Source organism: Zonotrichia leucophrys, chromosome 2 (genome assembly GCF_028769735.1).
Source record: "Zonotrichia leucophrys gambelii isolate GWCS_2022_RI chromosome 2, RI_Zleu_2.0, whole genome shotgun sequence".
Lineage (NCBI taxonomy): Eukaryota > Metazoa > Chordata > Aves > Passeriformes > Passerellidae > Zonotrichia > Zonotrichia leucophrys.
The window spans coordinates 33,044,360-33,064,341 of NC_088171.1; the positions used below are offsets into that span (position 1 = coordinate 33,044,360).

At 40.3% G+C, this 19,982-nt stretch overlaps 1 protein-coding gene across 1 annotated transcript in view; it reads right to left on the bottom strand.

Annotated features, from left to right (window-relative positions):
- Positions 1-1,422: 1,422 nt before the first annotated feature.
- The window catches only part of IGF2BP3 (insulin like growth factor 2 mRNA binding protein 3), a 112,438-nt gene continuing 93,878 nt past the window's right edge, over positions 1,423-19,982 (bottom strand). The window contains exons 12-16 of the mRNA XM_064704477.1: positions 13,343-13,462; positions 9,253-9,327; positions 6,203-6,334; positions 4,980-5,093; positions 1,423-4,050 (exon numbers count right to left, since the gene is read on the bottom strand). Coding sequence (XP_064560547.1) covers positions 3,949-4,050; positions 4,980-5,093; positions 6,203-6,334; positions 9,253-9,327; positions 13,343-13,462 — 543 coding nt within the window. The 3' untranslated portion in view covers positions 1,423-3,948. The remainder of the gene's footprint in view (positions 4,051-4,979; positions 5,094-6,202; positions 6,335-9,252; positions 9,328-13,342; positions 13,463-19,982) is intronic.

Consider the following 19,982-nt stretch of genomic DNA (forward strand, 5'->3'; position numbering starts at 1 on the left):
AGCAGTTTGTGCAAGGAGTGTGTGGATTCAGCATTCAGTCCTTCTGGACAAGTACATGTAGGTTTGGCTCTGTGAAGGATCCCGTGATGAGATGAACAGGAGAAACCATTAAGTGGAACTTCTGTCATCATTTCTCTGATTTCTTGCACTGCATCTGAGTAACTTCATTTTCAAGCAGTGTTTGTGTCAGTCACTTGAGCTAACATCTCTGTTAGCACTCAAGCTGGGCTCTTTCTCAACAGTTTCTCATGTTTGTCTAAGAATCCTCCACCTCACCCATATCAAGCCCATGCTGTCTTGCACAGCACACATGCTCCATTTAATGGAAAAGAGCGCATGCCTTGGAAATTGCAGCTTAAGAATAAAAGCTCTGGAAGGTTAGAAGCAAATAAGAATGTTATGATAAAGCAAACGCTTAAAACAGTCAGGGGTTGAGCTGTCACAAATGCACCAGCAGTACAAAGCAAGGCTTGACTTTTTATGCTGCTCAAGTGACAGGGTGCTGTTTCTGAGAGGAAAGCTTGATATTGACATGGAGAAATGAGCTTAGGGTGCCCTGTGAAATGCAATACTCTATGCAGTGCCTTCTACAGACATAATTTCTTCAATTCCCTCTTTCTGCTGGTTGGTCCCAAGAAATGAGCTGTGAAGTAGGAAGGTGAAGGAATTTGGAAAACAAGTTGGGCTTCCCAGTTCTCTTTGAAAAGATATGGAATTGTGTAATTCATGATGCTCCTTCATTCCCCAACTCATCCCTCTCATGTAAGCATTCAGTTAAACATCTGGTCTCGTTTTACTCCACATAATGTTAACAAGGATCAAAATGGAGAGGTGGTACCACCTCACTGGCAAGTGGTGTGTTTGGGTGGTCGTGGTAGGAGTGAGAGATTGCCAGCCATTTGTTTGCCTACGTGACTGGTTCTGCCTGTCCAAGCTTCTAGGGCCACATTGATGGCAAAGCTTCATCATTCCAAGACCACCACAGCAGAGACTGGGTAAAAACAAACTGCCTCCTCTCTCCCCCTACCCACCCCCCCCCAAAAAAATTTACTGCATTTCTAATTTCATGTTTGTCCTGAGAGTCAGGACTGTCAAGTCCATGTTCCTTCCACAGCAAATGAGCCCAAGTGAATGGTGCAAGGCAAACCATGAAGCATGGGCTGTCCTACAGACAACATGGCATTGTTAGATGGGAGGGAGAAGATTCATTACAAGCCACAGAAGTCACAGCTTCTTTTTTGGGAAGTGCAAAGATTGCAACCTGGCTGTCCTAGCAGCTGTGGAATGAATACCTCTAGGTTACTGCTCATCCTTATCCAGTTATTATGGACAGAAAACCAACTTGATCAAAGCACCGCAAGTACTCGGGACGGTCTGTCCCTATGCCTCAATAATTTTAAAAAAACACCACACAACTGTATCTGATGATAGGAGTTAAACTCTTTATTCCATTCAGAGGCATCTGGCAAGTAGAGCTGCATTGGGGGGCACATTACAGATGAAAAATGATCCATACTTTCTGGATATTGAAATCATTTACAGTATTTACTTTCTAGCTATTCCCAAATACTCCAAATTACCAAGTCTCAATTGAAAAGAAAAACATGAGATACCATATTAAGTCTAGAAATTTAAGAGAGATGACAGTATTTAAATCAGCAGATGTAAATGCAGCGCCTATCTGTAAAGTAATTTTTAATGGAAAATAAGTCAAATCCTTCTCAAATGTTAAGAAAGGAACGTCCGACTGACTTAAGCCTCAACAAAAATTAAAATGCTATGTACTTTCCATACTTCAGTAATTTTAAATTCATTGTAAGAAAAAAAAATTATCCTAAAGGCTAGATGAAGGTCACTGTCAAAAAAGGAAAAGAAACTCATTTTTCTTTGCTAAAACTACAACATAAGTTTGTGGTTTTTAAACCAATTAGTAAAGAAGAGATGCAGGAAAAACACTTCAGACCATTTTCAAAATTATCTAATCTGTACAACAATGATCTTTGGGAAAATTATCTAGTCTATGTAGTAATGCCTCTATTTCAACATGAACCTAAGAGGTAGATAACAAAATGATGAAACAAATGTTTTTGCTCGCTGTGCCCCTCAAATCAGTGCAGCATGGTGATTCTGATCATCTCATGCACAAAAAAACATCACAAAAAAAGGTTCAGAGGTAATAGCATGGCTCTGTCGACCACACACACACAGGCGCGCACGCGCACACACACACACAGCAGTCTTTATGCACCATGTGTTGCCACATTTTTTTTTTCTTAAACTGAGGTAGACTGAAGTTTATTGTAGAAACTTGAATGTGTCACTATTACCACAATCATCATTCAAATTACATTTGGAAATTTAAAAATTTGGTAACTTTCCTGTTATCCCTGCCTTTTGACATTTTTTTTTTTTGTTCTCCTCTAATGGTTGGTTGCAGAACGTGCATAAATCCTGCTGCATCTATTATAAGCCAGGCTAGAGAGGTTGTTGTTTAGTTTTGTTTTTTTTTTCTTGTAATCATTTTCAAAACCTTCAAAGTGGCTTAGTGTGGCCCATAACAGCGGCTGGATATGTAAACTTAGCCTTTCATTATCTTTCAATGTGATCAAACACTGTTTGACCTTCCCCCATCGTGGTAACTGAAAGCAGTATGATGTGATCTGCAGGCAGCAGAGACCCTTCTGGCCTCAAAAAATGCTCCAGCAGATCAAGTGTTCTATCAAACTGAAGATGAAGCTTGCTCTTTGAACAAAATGGCAAAGTCCAAATGGGCTGCAAATGGTTAAATGTAGCATTATTAGGTAGTGATGGTCAAAGGCACAAAGGGTTCATGCATTCAATCAAGTAGCACAAAAAAAAAAATTCAGCCTCTTGCAGCCTTCTAAATTTTTCCCCCAACCCCAGCCTCTTGCCATCACTTCCTTGTCCTGTTCCCAAAAAAGTACCGTCACAAACTTTTTCATCCCATCTTAAAAGAAAACTAAACGGCATTGCTGCTATCAGAATGTTGGCATCATTCACTATCTTTTGAACATTCATTGAATTTTTTTAAACAAATGATGGTGTTGAAGCCCTCAGGAAATCTGAGGCTGTGTTTTTTTTACCCACCTTACTCCCATCAGCCAGCAGCTAGAAGTGCTCTACTATATTTTTCCCCGATAAGTCTGTAGTACTCCTGGCTGGTGGCTGATCAAATTTTAATTTTTTTTAAAAAAATAAAATGCTCAAGAACTATTAGCTTTATAAAGTATACAAAATACCAAAAAAAAAAAGCAAAAAAGGAACAATTTCTCATTGAGGTACTAAATGCCTGAGGTAGTTTAGTAAAATGCATATTTATCTTTTTATGCCCTGGCCAACACCATTCAACACTTCCCTTAGGTTATTCATGGCAGTGTTATGTAAAAATGCAACCAAATTCTTTTTAAAAAATGCCACTTGTTTCAACATTGGGACTAACACTTAAACTCTTGTCAATACCCTTGCTCTAACCCTAGCCCACCCGCAATCCCACCCTCCAAATGTGTTTATTCTTTTACAACTGGACCTATAAGAGCAATGCCTTTTCTTTTTTTTTTGTTGGTTTTTCTTTTCTTTTTTTTTTTAAACCAGTGAACTCAGAAGAGAAAGCTTCATTAAACCAAGTTCTAAAGTTGTTGGGGAATAACAAGAACAATAAAAAAGACTAACGAGTTTATGTTAAATTGTGAGAATAGAACAAAAGGGAAGTGAAGGGGTCCTTATTTTAAAGCTGGGTTTCAAAAGTTTGAGAGAGCCTAAAGAATACATTCTCAGAGACAGCGTTCAACGGTTGCCTGGTCCTCGAACAGGTGATTGGCTTGGTGGATCTTCTGCATAAAACTTCAACAGGTGCTCACCACCTGTCTCTCTGTCACACAGTCTGTCTTTGGTCTGGCATCTGTCTCTGATGGGCCATTTCCTAAACCTTTATTTCCGTCTTGGCTGAGGCTGTCCGCTTTGCAATGTTTTTTGCTGTTGCTGCTGCCTTCTTACCTGAGCCAGTATTTCCTGAATTTTTCTCTGAGCAAGCTGAAGGACACAAAAAAGAAGAAACAACCCATCATGATGCCATGCTGCAGTGACAGCTGTTTACAACCAACAAGAGATGCTACTGGGATTAGGAAAATCTGGAATGACTAAATTTCTAGTACTGACTAGATTACTTGTTAATTAAAATACACTTGAGATTAAGCATGATTTACAGCCTAAATTTTAATTTTTCTTCTCTTTTCAACCTACCTCAACTACTTGCATGGTCAGTTTTCTCATCTGTAGCATAGAAAGCATGAGAATAGGTAGATGACTACCAATGTTGAGATTATTGAAGCTACAACCTTAATTTTACTTCTCTGGAAATACAAATGCTTTATAAGAACCACTGTTGTAATAAAGAGGGTAAAATTTTTTTATACACTAGGGTAACCAGGTCAGACTTACAGGACTTCCCAGCCCCCTCATCTCCTTTCTAAACTACAAGTCACCTGCAGCAAAGTATCAAAAGGAATAAGTCTGACTTAAGTGAAGGAAGGAATCTTGTGACCCTTTTCTTTATGATATTATATCAAGAGATTGGGCAACGTGGATGAATGACATATCTGGGTGTATTCTTTCCAGATACTATGGTATGTCTTGTGACTCTGTTCCTTCTGAATTTCAGCCCAATCACAACTTGGGCTTGCTTTGGGCTTTAGTAAAGTTTTAGCAGAGCCAGAGCCTGCATAAATTGACAGAAGAATTTAAGGAGACTGTTTTGCATATGTGAATGTGCAGTATTGTTATAAATCTCTCTCACAGGCATGAGGAAAGCTTATTGCAGCAAGACAACCAGAGGAGCCTGGCAAGCACTGCTTGCTTATCCTGAGCAAAAGTCTTCCATCCCTTGGCTCCTGCACATGGCTATAAAAGAAAGACCATGGAAACATCAAGGCAAATACAGAAAATCACTGCAGTCCTCCTACCTGGCATGCATAGAAGTGACCAGTTATTTTCACAACCACCTGATCATTTTCATCAGGTGTCTGGTCACGAGGGACTACAACTTCTGCACTTGTCAAGTTTTGAAGCTCATTTACCTATAAACAGATAGTAGAAGTCAGAAAACTTTAAACTAACAAATGTTATACAACCACCAAGCCTCAAAGACACCAGCCATTGAAACATCATCCTCTAAGCTACATTTTTTAAACCCCTCACTAACAGAAAGCATCTTGATGCAGCAGTGTGCACTCTGCAAGGTGGGCCTCTTGGGTCTCTTAACATAAATTAGCACCAAGTCCTCTGGGTTTGTAGAAGTGTTTTAAAGACTAAATACAACACACAGAAGGTGTTAAATACATGATTTTAAAAAGCAAATAGTTGCCACAGTATTTACAGTTGAGTTTAAAAGTGTAAGGTCAGAAAAATCATACAATATAGGGAAGAAAAATGCCAGAATGTTTATACATTTTTCCTTCAAAAACCTATACAATATAAAGAGCTTCAGACTGTGCAGGTGGGAAATTCTATTTGTTCAAATTATTTTCAGCAGCTTGTCAGGCTTCCATCATGTTAAGTAGAGGTAAGAGTCTTTGTCTCATTAATTTTATTTTAGAAATGCTTATCATTATGTAAATAAAGATTTAGATGAGCAGCTTCTCAGACATGTTTGTCCTTAAACCTCTTGCCACTGCAAGTAAAGGAAGAGGCCACACTGCCTCTTGACACCTGACCTAAAGACCCTGTTGCACTCAGGATGGACCCCCAAGACTGAACCAAGTCTTGGCAAATATCATCTAGCTCCTGACTTAACACCATATGAAAATACCTGAGCACCAGCCGAGCACCAGCACCTTTTCAGGATTGAAAAATCTCAGTGATGTTATTTTACACAACAAACTGAGCCTAAGAAATGCCATCAAGTTAATTGAAACAAAGATAGGTATGATTTTTTTGGTAATACTGAGGTCTGAACATGTCTTAAATTCCTACCACTTGTTTAGAAATGAAATAAATCATTCGAAGATTGGCTTCAACTCCATAGCAGAAGGAAAGAAAATGTAACAAGTACAGCTAAGAAAACAGCTCCTGCTTTAATGTAACATCAAAGAATTAGTTTAGCTAAAAGTTTAAGCTTTATGTATATATACACACTGAATATGAAACAAAACTAAGCAACACTAAGGGTTCTATTTCAGCTACTTACAGTTTTGCCTCCTTTACCAATAACTCTACCAGCAGCATAGGATGGCACTTTTATATGAGCCTCAAGTTTCACTTCTTCTTTAGGTCCAAAGAAATTTTCTTCTTTAAGTTTTCCATAGATTCTCCCTTGAGCCTGCAAAATTGCTTTCAGTTAGAGAATGTTCTTCTTGGAATCTAGTTAACATCAAGTAATTCCACAGAAAGGTGAATTCTTAGTACACAATCCTGACAAAGTGTTCTCCCTAATAAATATACTACTTTTCTAAAAGAAGTCTTTGTACCAGACTAGTAAGTACCAGTGTCCAACTTCAAGGACTGCTTGACAAACCAGGGAACCACACAGCAATTTAACAGAGATCATTATTATTATTATGCTTTTCAGTATGAATATTGCTTTTAAAAGAAACTACCACATTTCTGTAGAGGTAAAGAGTGGTGGAGAGAAGAACTGTCAGGCAGAAACAACAATCCCAAATTTTTTATTATAACCAGAAGCACAAAATGCAACTAATTGATTCAGAAACCCATTCTTTTAAGATGCTAAACTGAAAAAGCCACAACATCCCCAACAAGTCATGGTCTAAAGACTCCAATTGAAGCAAAGAGCTTGCTTTTACAATCCATTACAACATATTGTTTAAAAATAAATAAATTTGCACTTGCTCAAATTTCCAAAGTAAAGAAATAAACTGCCCAGATCTAAATAGTTCCATGGGAACAGTACTATTCCAACCAGCACAGAGTTCCTTTTTCTGGGAAGCACAAAAGTGCTTCCCAGAAAAGATAGCAAGAAGAATGTCCACTGAGAGTAAGGTTGTAGATTTGCTGATTTTTAAACACATTTATTTCCTTATTCACAGCCATTTATCAGTGAATTTGTGAGAAATGGTAACCAAGTCTTCTACTCTTTGGCTCCTAGAAGCTTCAAAAGAACATACATTACTGCTGAATTATAAAGAAGGATGGGATGTGGACTTCTTTATAAAAAAGATAGTACATGCTCTTCCAACATCTCCAGTCTTTCAGTTCTTGAGAAGGTCTCTAGGAAAGGAAACATCCTAACTGGGCTGCAAGCCCCTGCACAGTAAAGTGATGGCTGAAATGTGTTGTGTCCCCTAGATTCCCCTTCACTTCCATCTATCCCAGATCCAAGGCAGGACAGCCGTGCATGAACAGTGGTGTCACAGGGATGCCAGAGCCCTCAGGAGCACTGCAGCAAGGCTCTGAACAGTGCCATGTTCCCTTCCCACTGCCTTGCCAACAGCTGGCCTGCACACTGCAACATCCCCAGGCTGCAGCAGCACAGGAGGAAAGGGATGCAGCCACTGCAGCCACCAGGGACAGGAATCACAGAGAGCAGAGCACAATGGAGCAAGGAAAGGATGTCCTAGTCACAGGCTCTGGGATAACACTGCCTCTCCCAGAGCTCATGACTCATCTGAGCAGCAGCTATTTCCTCTCCAGGTTGTTGAGAACCAGTTTACTCTTGGTGCCCCAAAAACTACTGTCCCAGGAGAGGAGACCCTTCTTAATCAGAGGAGAGCACTAATGAAGTGTGGACCTGGCCCTAAGGCCAGCTTCAGGTTAACAGTAGTGATCAAAGGAAGGACTGAGCTCTGCCTCTGCCCATCCCAGTCAAGAGGGCATTGCTCAAAGAGAAGCTAAAACACTACAAGGTCTGGAGGTGAATAAAGCCCAAGGGATAATCCCTTTCCTTCATAAGACCAGCATAGCCCAGGAGCATGGACTGTGCTACTACACTGATGCACCTTTGCAAGCAGAGCTCAAGTGCAAAGTAGTGACTGATTGGTGTTAAACTACATATGAGGTGCAGAAAAGGAACACTTTCCTCCTTGCAGGAGTCAGGCTGGAGAGAAGAGCTTCCAGAAGAGCCCTGTGGGACTCCCAGTTTATCTTGGGGAGGAAACCTGAGGACAAGCCTTTGCCTACATGAAAAGTCAGGATAAGGGATGCCCAAATTTCCTTTGGCATGCTACTCCTTGAGGGTAAGTCCACTGATATCTGATTAAAAGAAAGTAGCCAGTATCTGACCTTTTGCTGATCCCAGACCATAAGAGTTCATGTGGCCAAGCCCACAAGCACACAGAAAATATCAAGGACACAGAGCTTCCTAATCATGCTTTGCCTTCAATGGCATCTCAAGTGCATATGGTAACTGAGCAACAATCACAAATGCATCTAAGTTTGTAATTACCACTGCAAAATACCTGCCCTGATAATTTTCCAAAAATCCTAAAGGCATTAATGAAACTGATATCCCTGAAGTTTGTGCACCTCCTTCTTGCAAGATGCCCTGAAGCAAAAATACAAAGTCAAAAATGAGAATAGGCAAGAAAACGATGCCAGGATACAAGAAACTCTCAAGTGACTTTCTACATGCTCCAGGCCACATCTGTGATGGTGCCAGGCTGCTGCACTGAGCTGCCTGCATCACTCCTAGCACAGTCAACTCCTTTTGGGGTAACTAGATTTATCCCTTGACATTTAAGGCAGAAGGCCACTCTGGAACTTAATTGGAGCACAGATGGGATAATCAGGTTGAGTATCTCCTTGTAGTTGCAGTGGAAATACAATTAGAAATCTTACATTTATCTGTAGAGCTACCCAAAAAGCATTTTCCATTTGGCACAAAACAGCAACCTGGGAAGACTCAATTTCATCTTGTCAGCTTTGTTATTTCAATTAAGCACACAAAACTGTTGCACATACCAAGACAGATTAAAAGACTCAACTCAAAGGTACTTGTAGATAGAAGAGACATTTAGGAATGTAATGTGGCCATATTTTTATGCTAGACTTGATTCTTACTTACATGGAACACACATGTGTTTTCAGGTGACCAGAATGTGGCCTCTAATAGTACTGTATTACTCATATTCCCATGAGACCTTCCAGCAGAAGGAAAGCAAAACTCAAGTATTTACTAAAATTATGAATAAAGTGTGCTTGGAACCAAGAGTTTAGTTTTTTCAATATTGTCCCTTAGGATCCAAAGGCCATTACATACTGACAAGTTTTTGTATGTTGTACCTTGAACTGAGCTTCTGGAGGTCCAGTGATGATAACCATTCTCAGCTTAGCATCTGGTCCTTCAGCAGGGGCAATCTGGAATGGATAAACATAGCTATTGGTAGCTGTCTTTTGAAGGAATAGTTTAAAGCCACCCCCTCCCCATTTCAGTCTCACATTCTGTTCAGGAGTGAAAAATTATTTGTTACAGCAGCAGCATCACACTTCAGTCATGACAGGTTTGTTCTCTTTAAAGTGCATTAATTAGCTGTAATGAAATATGGAGAAACTGGCTAAACCACCATGAGCAAATTTACTTCTGAAAATTAAAGACACAGCTACTCATCCACACATGGCAGAATCCCACACGGCGTTTTCATGTGGCTATGAGTGATGTAAGACATGTAGCCTTCAAAAAGACAAATCTGGTTAATAAACTGAGATTCTCATCCCTACCCACTAGCTTGAATAGTCTTTCTAACAAGTTTTGCTCATTAGCAAAAGCTCTCATCCATTCCCCTGAGAACAGAGGATCACTTTACTGTTGTAATTAATCAGATCCAAAACATTCCTCTATACTGGACAATGTGAGACCCAAATAAAAATTAAGCTCCACCAGAGCTGAGACAGAGATGCCTGTAGGGTCTTTAGCAGTTCATGTCACCACAACAGTAAGATTTCTGTGGGTGTTTTTCTCAGACTCCAGTGGCATTGAATAATTCAAGCTAGCCTCTGACATTCCGAATGAATCTTTTGTTTATCACAACTGACATTTCCATTGTTGCATCTAGTATTACATAGCTGCTGTTGAATGAGCAATATATTAAACACTACAGAATTTCATCTCAGCTGTTGGCATAGGGATGTTATTCATATTTAACAGCTGTAGTTTATTTCAGACAAATTACCAGTCACCAGGCATCATTTTCACTAAAGAATTTTGCTAAGGAAAGTTTGTAACATTATTCATATTGTACCCTAAGATGGAGAAGGCATTACATACTAGTTATCTGGTTTGCATATCTATTTTTCATTATTTATGAATTCCAATTGGATAGATCTAAAAATACACATTAATTTTACAGCAGTACATTTATATGGCATGACGATGTAAGAACAAGCACAGACTAAATCCATTCATTCTTTGGAAAAAGTATTTTAGAGGAGCAAAATTTCAGGGCACATTTGGAGACAGCTGACTGAACAGAGCTCAGCCTGACAATTGTCATTTGTGTAAAGTGGACAGGTTTGTCTCTCAGCCACCTCTAGTTTTCTTAATAAACACCAGCACCTTCATTAAAATTTTAGGAAAAATATTTTCCCTCAAGCCTTCTTTGCATCCTATGTGTGTCTAAATGTTCTGGAACATATCTTGCTTTGATTTTATCCTAGAATATTCTGTTCTCAGAAGCTGGGGTAAAACATGGCTGAGGGCTGCAAAAGAAACATACACCAACTAACATTTCAATGTCTGAAGGGGTAATCTGAGACAATTCTGTGTTAATCTTGTCTGTCTGCCTTTGGAAAAAGTAGTTATATACATACAAATAGTATACAAGTGGTGAGTTTAACTTCTCAGATTAAACAACTTTTCATTCCTAACCAGAAAACAATCTTTTATATGCCAAAAGTCACAAACTGACAACTTCATACACCCAAACCCAGCTTTCATCAGGAAGGGCTGCTCTGCAAGGAATTCTTAACCAAGGAGATGACAATTGTCCTCAACAGGTCCCAGCAGCACAGGGTGGGCAACAGACAACTCAAATCTCTTTTGCTGAATAATTGAGTCTGGAGTCCCACAGTGAGCCTGCACTGCCAAGCAGCACTGGGACACAACCTGAGCTCAGCAAGAGCCATGTTCACCTCTGAGGTGACAGCCTGGACACTGCAGCCTCATGCAGAACCCCAGTGCATCTGCAGTTTAGTCTTACATCGTGGGTGGTGAGTTTCACCAGATCTACAAAGCTCAGCGTGAGCACAGAGGAGATGCAGGAGGATGTGAGAGGCTTTCAGCTGCACCAAGCTACAGCACAACTCAAAACAAGCATTGTGCACAGACTGGCTTCCTCCACAAAGTATGGTTACTGCAGTTGAGCAAGTTAGAAGTTACTCACGCAGCACTTCCTCCAACTCTTAGCTAAAAGCACAGATTCCTTGATTCACAAATTATCATTTCCTTCCAAAGTTATGACAGAGGGCAAGTTGAAGTGGTCCCATTTCAACATGAGGGAAGTTTAGAAGTTTTGACTAATTTACCAGTTGCCATATTTGATACTTTCACACAGAAGCAAGCCTGATGCTCCACATTGTTCTGCCAGATCACAGGTAAAGTTGCATTATTTTAATAGATAAGTACACATGCAGCATCCCAATTTTGCAAGCATACCCTGAATCTGTGCACTTGTTAAGATTTAATCATGTTTTCACAAAAAAGCGTCTTTACTTTATTCCTACTGAAGGAACAAAAGACCAGAGCTTGAGAAAACTTTTATCTGAATTTAAATTAAGACAGAAATGTTAAATGCATGGGGTAGAGGGGTGCCAGCCAGTAGAGGAAGCCTGAGGCCACTGTTAGCCAGATGCATGAGAAATACTGGAAATTCCCTTTCCACTAAACTCTCTTCCAAGGACCAACTGAAGAACTAGTTTGGACGGGTTCTTGGAGGTCCAGGTTGTTTCACATTTCTCTCTCCACCTAGCTGTACCTTCCATAAACTTTAGATACAAGCTGCAGGAATGGAGAGGAGAAGAGGAAATACATATGATGCATCTCAGCCATGGCCATGCAAGACAGATTTGATAAAGAAATATTGACACCTACCACTTGCTCTTGTTTCATTTTCCCCCTAAAAATATGGTTATTAGTGCTCAATTAATGTAAACCATCTGGGTAGTATAACTATTTAACATTCTGCTCAAAAAAGGATGGAGTTGGGCAGAGTGTCATTGGCTGACTGGCCAGTTAACAGATCAGCACTAGGCAAACCACACACAAGACTCATTCATCAGGGCTCCCCAATTATTTTGCTCTGTATACTTAGATGAACACCTTCCAAGCCAAGCTCAGCTTCACCAAGCTCAACTCAGCATAGCCAGCTCCTGCCCTGTGCCCCAGACTTTTGGCAGATCCCTGCCATAGCACTCACTAAACACATCACTCCTCTGAAACAAAAATAAAGAGGGCTGAGAGAAAAGCATTTGTTTTATCTGTGCAGTAAAATGTCAATCTAACAGCATACTAAAGCTACATGCTGTACTTTAAATGCACTGTTCTCTAAACTTTTCTTTTTTTTTAATTTAGGCCAAAACATTATCATTACAGCATAAAACAGCAGAAAATACTATTTGTAAGAAAAAAGTGCTCAAGCATTTAGAGTAGATCTTTGTGGTCACAAGGGCATTAGTGGCCAAAAGCCAGGGCCTTCCTACAACTCCAGCTGGTACTAACTAACCTCTGTAGATAGCCAAGAAAGATTTGACCAAAATGACTAAAACTCAAGCTTCTATTAGAGGTCAGCCTCTGCAAACCATCCTGTTCTTGGCTACACTGAGGTGGTCAATACACAAACAGCTGGATGCTAAACCTGATAACAAGAAAGTAAATGTGCTGTTTGAGGACTGACTGGCCCCAGGAGCTTGGAGCAGCACATGGGTGAAGTTCCACCACCAACATTTCAGCACAGAGCCAATTTGAGCTTGACAGCCCAGGCCAATCCATCTGGCACATACCAGGGGCTGCCACGAGAGCAGGGACTTCTACTGGGCTGCTGTGTTTAGGAGGGGAATTTACCCCACCAAATTTCACTTTACCTAAAGCAAGGAGAAAGCCTTTAAGCACTGCATCATTAAGGCACAAGTCTGTTTCTAAGACCACCAAAGTAGTTTTCTTTGCAGCTTATATTTCACACCTCAGGAGACGTCTGAAAACATGCTTCTAATTATCTTGTCTCAGGGAAGATTAAAAGATGATTTATAAACAAATGTACTATTTATCACATCATATTCTAAGCATGGAGTGGGGGAGGATGTTCAGGAAAGCACTGCTTGTGCAAACTTGCTGAAAGTGTCACGTAGAATAGGCAGAAAGTTATAGCTGGTGTAATAATACCTTAATAGATGCGCCTGCAAAACGAGAAAGTTGTTTGATGTGCTGTCCCTGCTTGCCAATAATAGCTCCAACTGCCAAGGCTGGGATGAACAGATGAACAGTTTCAGACTCGGGCTGTTGCTGTGGGGAAGAAGGAAAAATGCAGTGAATGTTTTTGAACATTATGAATCAGACTGACAGGAAAATGGGTACAGAACAGGCATGCATGGAAATGAGGGGGAAATAAGATTTCCCCCTGTGATGTCTGAGTATTAAGGGTCTGGCTTTTTTGGGAATCACAAAATGCACAGAACAAGAAAAACAGTTTGAGCCAAAAGAGGATTCTTTCATCTTGTATAAAATACTCACAATTTTAATGCATAAAACTTTAAAAACAATTGAGGAGCTATTTCTTTGTGAGGCTTTCACTCTTACCTGTAGCTGTCTGGATTCTCTTCCATGTGCAAGACCCTGCAGATGAGGCTACTACAAGCAGAAAGAGGCTACTACAGCCTGAGCAGCAAACTCTTTCTAGTTTCCCAGTTATATTTTTAATTTTAGATTGTGCTGAGAGCAGTACAAAAAGCCTCAGAGTTACATATATGCTACAATTTCCTTTGTGTGGGAGTGATCTGGAATGATAGCCAGCTTGAAATCTGCCAGTGATTCCTCCTGTGTAACATTATGCAACAGTTGGAGCCCTGGCAGAATTCCTTACACAGGCTAGTAAATTAAACCCCGTGTTTCTGAAAAGTGAGAGGACCCCAGCATTGCACCCACTGGATATCAGGCATCACTGCATCTTCCTGTTGCTTCCAAGCAGACACTCCAGCTGGAGAGCATGACACAATGCTCGAGATCCTCTCTACGTGCTGCAGAGCAATGATCAAGCTGCAGGGGTGCATCTGCCACAGTAACTCACAGCTCTGTTAGCAGCCCCAGAAGAGCCTGTCTCAGAGGAAGGGAGCACCATCAAGCACACACCATGCTACTGGACCACTGATCCATCCACTTCCATCAGGGCTACCCCTAAAAAGCATTTCACACAAGCCTCTCTTGGAACTAGGAGGTATTTAAGACACTACACAGCTGTCCTTCTAAAGTTTTTCTTCCTCTGTGTATCCCTCTCATGTATTTTTGAAATTTGCTTTGCTCATCCTCACTAAGACAAACCAACAAGCCCTTTTTGTGCAGAGGTATTTTGAGACAATGCGGACAATCCTTGTCCTTGCTTTTCCAGTGCCCACCATGCACTGAGCACCAGCAAGCAGAGCACACGGGACCAACCAAGCTCGTTGGGCTTTGCTCAGTTGTGCATTTTGATAGGGGTACAGGCACATACAGAAGCTCACCTAAACAGCTTTTTCCGTGATATTTTCAGAAAAAGCCCCACACTGCTATATGCAACACAAAGCAAAAAGCAGATGCAACCCTAAAAGCAACACCCCCAGTTTATTTTTAAATTTCAGTAACTCCTTTCAAGGTTAAGTCTTTCAAGGCAAAGTCCCACTGCACTAACCATAAACAAATCTGAACAAAATGCTCGTTTCCAAGTTTTACCGCTTCATTTTCAGCAAACACAAGTCAACTGTAACCTCAGGGGATACAAATTCCAGGCACAGCTCCACGTACCAGGTGAAGAAACCCCAAAATAGGATATTGGGAACAGAAACACTTGAGGCAATTGCAGCAGTTGCAGAGTTTATCCTGTGTTTTCACACATACAAGGCATTAGGATTCAGAGGCATTTCATGCTGGTTTGAATCCACATGGATGCAGCCCTCCACTCCCAGCCTCCCCACTGCCTTGCATGCTTTGAGGCCAGCAGCTTTGCAGATCCAGCTGGTTTTTAAGGCAGGCAGTAAGTCCCTGACCCTAATAACCAGAGCAACACAAAAGTGGCAGTCTGTGACCAAGGAGGAAGTAACAACAATTAGAGAATGGGAAAAGGTAGGAGCACCTCTTACTCTGCCTCCAGATCAATTTAAAATGATCTCAAAACTACACCCTAAAACTACATATTTGTAATGAAAGATACAGCCACTTCAGTATATACTTATATATATATAGTTTCCAGAAGATTACTCATATTCTCCTCCTATTATTACAAACATCCTGAGTGTTGTCATAGTAAGTCCTTTTACATGTTCACTGTACTCACTTGATCTTTGCACTTCAAAAAACTGTTTCTAAATGGTTGCAAGTTCATGAAGCATTTAGGTTTTTCCAGTTTTGTTGCAAGGACCCATTGCACTGAGTGTAGAGGCAACCCCTCCTTCCAATCCTGGCAGCTTATCCACCCCCTTGCTCGCTCTTCTTCTTCTTGACCCCTACATTCAGTTGTCCCCACATACTTCAGCTCCTGCAGAAATCCACTGCTGAAATTTTCCTTCCACATGCTTCTCCAGCCAGCCTCTTCCAGCTAATTACTACAACACTGCAGCAAAGCAAATGTGTAACTGCCTTGGTTTTCAAGAATTTACACAGTTTCTACCTAAACCCACCTCCAGACATTTCTGTACCATAGAAACAAATCAAACTTCATTATTTTTGTTTGCATATATTTCCTGCCTTCCCTCTGTTGCCCATCTGCCTGCTGAGCAGCTCTCCCCTCTCCTTCCCAAAGCTTGGTTTCAAGCCACTTTCTTGGCTGGATTCAATCCACCACTGAAATTCCTTTTTGCTGCCTCACCCTCAAACACAAAATATGGGCAGCAAAGGCAACAGAAGACAAAAGATGTACCTGTGCCTTTCTAACTGTGCAATCACCTCACGGTAGCACCTTCCTCCCATCCTTCCTCATAGTTTTCACTTTGATACATTTCAACTTATTTTTTCGTAAAGGACATTTTTTCAAAAGTCCTTTTCTGTGAGTTATGTTCTTTAATAGTAAACTTGCATTTTGCTGTAATAATGATACATGTTTTAGGAATAGTGGAGAACTGTCAATATTCAGCAGTTCAAACATTGGAATTTTTAAAATTCTTGTCTGGAGCACCACATTGGCATATACATGTAACTAACCAAATTCATCTCCAGTATAACATCACACAAGATTTAGAGAAATTATGTTATGGACACTGATTTTTAACGACTCAAAACCCATACTCCTCTTTTATTTTTTTCTTCTGGCAGAAATCAAGTCTAACTAAGGCTTTTGAGAGTATCACAACACCAAGTCCAAATTACTATCTGTCCATCTCCTTACCCACAATAATTTTTAAATCCTTTTGTATTTACTGGAAACCTAGCCTGCAACAGAAACACATCAAAACCTAATGCAATGACTACACCACCCATCAATCTTACAGATGCTTCTGGGGATCTCAGGATGGAACAAAATCAGCTATAATTTAATCTTACCCATACCATGCCACATAAGTCATAGAGCTTTCCAGGAACTCCTAACATGAGTTACAGCAGAAATAGATTCCTAGACCTTAAACATGTGTTAGAAGCACTAAATTTAGGGAACTGATTTCCCACTCTGTGAAATCTGAGCTTCAACGTTCACTCCCTTATAGCCAAGTCTGCTTAAATATATACTTACAATTTAAAAGCCAAAATATGTATGTGTATATATTTTTTGACAAGAGTAAGGTCTCCTGGACAATTTTCTCTTCTTCCCCATTCAGTTTATTTTTTCCCCCACATAAGGAAATATTTTATTCAAAGTCAGCCCAGCCCTGGGAACAGACAGGAATGCAGAAAGAAAATCTTTTTAGAGTAGCAGCCTAGGTTCACCAAGATTTGTAGTCCATGCACCCTAATTTGCAAGCAGCCCTCTGCAGTATCTGTGATGCACAGAGCACCTCTTCTGCCTCAGCAATATTTGCAGTATGGGCTCATGGCCACCCAAATAAGAGAAGTTTGTCTTGTGTAGCTGTGGCACACAGACCACTGAGATATTCACGTCTATGGAGAACCTAGGTTGTTTTGGGGTTCTGTGGCTTTGTGTTTTAAGAGAAGAGCTCCAGGAACCAAGATTCTTAGATGTACAAAACAGATTCTTCAAAAGCATGGTGACCAGAAACAATTAGTTCAGTTCATAAATAGCTGAAAATACTTGCTTTGTTTCTGCAAAAATCAGTCTGCTTTAGTCACAAAACAGGGTTGATAAGGAATTTTTGTCTATATCCAGCACATTGAACTAATGAAAACAATTTCAAATGCTGGTTTTGTTCATTAATTGGATTCCAATTTCCATCCAAATGTTGCCTGATAAAAATCAAAAGTTAAAATTAATCAAGTAAATAAGAAAAGCATCATTCATCATTTTTAGCAGAAAAAGGAAAATATACATTACCCAAAGCAAATGGGAAATTGCATACTTGTATAAATGGACATATTCAGTGTAAGCAAAGGTACAGACTACTCTAAGGCTTTCAGAAAGATAAGTAAAGTACACATATAAAATTCAATAAGTCAACTTAAATCAGATTTCCTGCTTGCTCATTTAAATCACGATTGAAAATGGTGATCTAACACAGAGATGGAAATCAATCTACCCCACTGGATGACACTAAGCAACTGCTGCAGCACACTATTAGCTCTGACTTTTTACACTAACACAACTCTTTCCTGGAGCAGCTTGGATACACCTCCCTCCACACCTCCTGCAAGTCCCTGAGCTCCAGCCATCTGTCCCTAGCCCAACAGTCCATACCAACTATTTATCTTCTTTTTTTAATATTTCCCTTTTAAATTCCCACCATCACCATCCAAGACAAACTGATCTGTTGGTAAATCATGTAACCCCTGGTTGCTTCCCCATTACTCTGGGCTCACCTGGAGCCCCTGCACTGCATGTAGCATCAGGATTAGCCCCTTCACTCCAGCCAGACCCTGCAGCCCTACTGGAGATTTTTCCAACCCTAGCACATTAACTCTTAGGAAACTGGCTTAGCACAGCCATCATCTCCTGGTTTCCAGAGTTTCAGCAGGAGTGAGGTTCTTCCTCTCCTTGGGATATTGCCACTAGTCCTTCAGCATGAGGGCTACTGCTGCACACCAGAGCTAGAAGCTGAGGAGTCCCAGCCAAGAAAATTTGCAGATTCACTCCTCTTTCTGCAATTCTTGCCTGCAGGGTTAGAAAGATTTGTAGAGACCATCTGCCCTTAGGATAAGGTCGTTATAACTTTTCTCTGTCAACTCCTGGTGCATCAATCCTACAAACTGCAGAAAGTCACACAGGAGGAGAGATTTTCCCTTACCTGTTAGACTGTCAGAAGGAAAAGCATTGCTCCTCATCTCACACTTGGGTAACAGAGCCATAGCACAGCCAGGCAAGAATGAAAACTCAGGAAAAGTAAGCTATGACTCTCCAGAGTAGAGGGTGGTAGGTAAAAAAGCAGGTCCCAAGCCACTACAGCTGAGGGAAGGGACATCCTATTTGAAAAATGGCATTTGAAAAACAAAACAAAGAACAACAGAACAACAAATAATACACAGAAAAGCCAACAGATTTGCCTCCTCAGTTCTTCCCCAAGACGACCCCTCCTCGCTTGATTTTGGCTGATGATGCTGCTAGGTCAGTCCACAGCTCCCTCAGTCAGCATGAGTCAGGGCTCATAAGGGGGTATGTTTGTTATTTATGTCCCTCAAGTTAATTTGAGCATTAATCTCAGTCTTTTTCTGCAAGCCTGCCAACAGTACAAAATTTTTTCCAGTCATGTGCCTAACTGTCTCCATAGACCCCTTGCTCCATCAAATGCATGTGGTTGGTAAATCCTTGGCAACATTTGGGATGAGGCTGTAAATCTTTTAAAATAATTTACCCACTGAAGTAAATAGACTTTTAAGCCAGACATGAATGGGAGAAGAATCAGATCTTTCCTGGTTCCTAAGCTTGTTATGTTTCATGCTGCAAATAAATTACCTTAGCACGAGACATTTATTTTAAGTCACAAAGTCATGTTATCCATTTTAAGTCAGCATCAGGATTTTTAGTTATGAAGGAAATAATTAAGAACTGTTTTAATACTGCATGGAGCTACCATTTAGCCTAGTGAGATACTGGTTTTGGTTTGTTTTTTGTTTTTTTGTTTTTTTTTTTTTTACATAGTAAACAAATCCACTTGGCAGAAGTAAATTAATACAGACAGTAAGTGACTGCATTAAAAAGTTCCTTTTTTTGCTTTTCTATCCTCTTCCCAAAAACCGTGATTACCAAGACAAGGCAGATTTGCAGACAGCTCATTCAGTCTTCAGAATACCCTGAGTTTGTCAGGAAGTGAGGTATCATATTATTCAAACCCTGTACCAGATCCAAAGCCAAAATTTAAACCATGTTTTTGCAATGTACTGTGAAGAATTATCCCGGCCCACAGCTATATTAAATGCTCTTATTTATTCAGTAATGAAAACTTGCAGCAAGGGGAAATGAACATTTAGCCAAGTATCCTTGAAGACATGCTAGTTGGATTCAATGCAACGATAAGAAATAAGCTTGAGATGATGGTGAAAGAAATCCTAGAGTATTCATTTTGCAATACTAGTGCTAAAACTTTAAGCCTTCATTGGAAACAAGGGGCTCATGAAGGAAAACAAAGTTTTAGCAGATAGGTCTAACATGATCCACAGTTTCATAACATCCTTGCAGATACCTTGTGGCACCATCTTGTACAATCACTGAGCTGAAGCGCTGCTGCCAGCACAAATC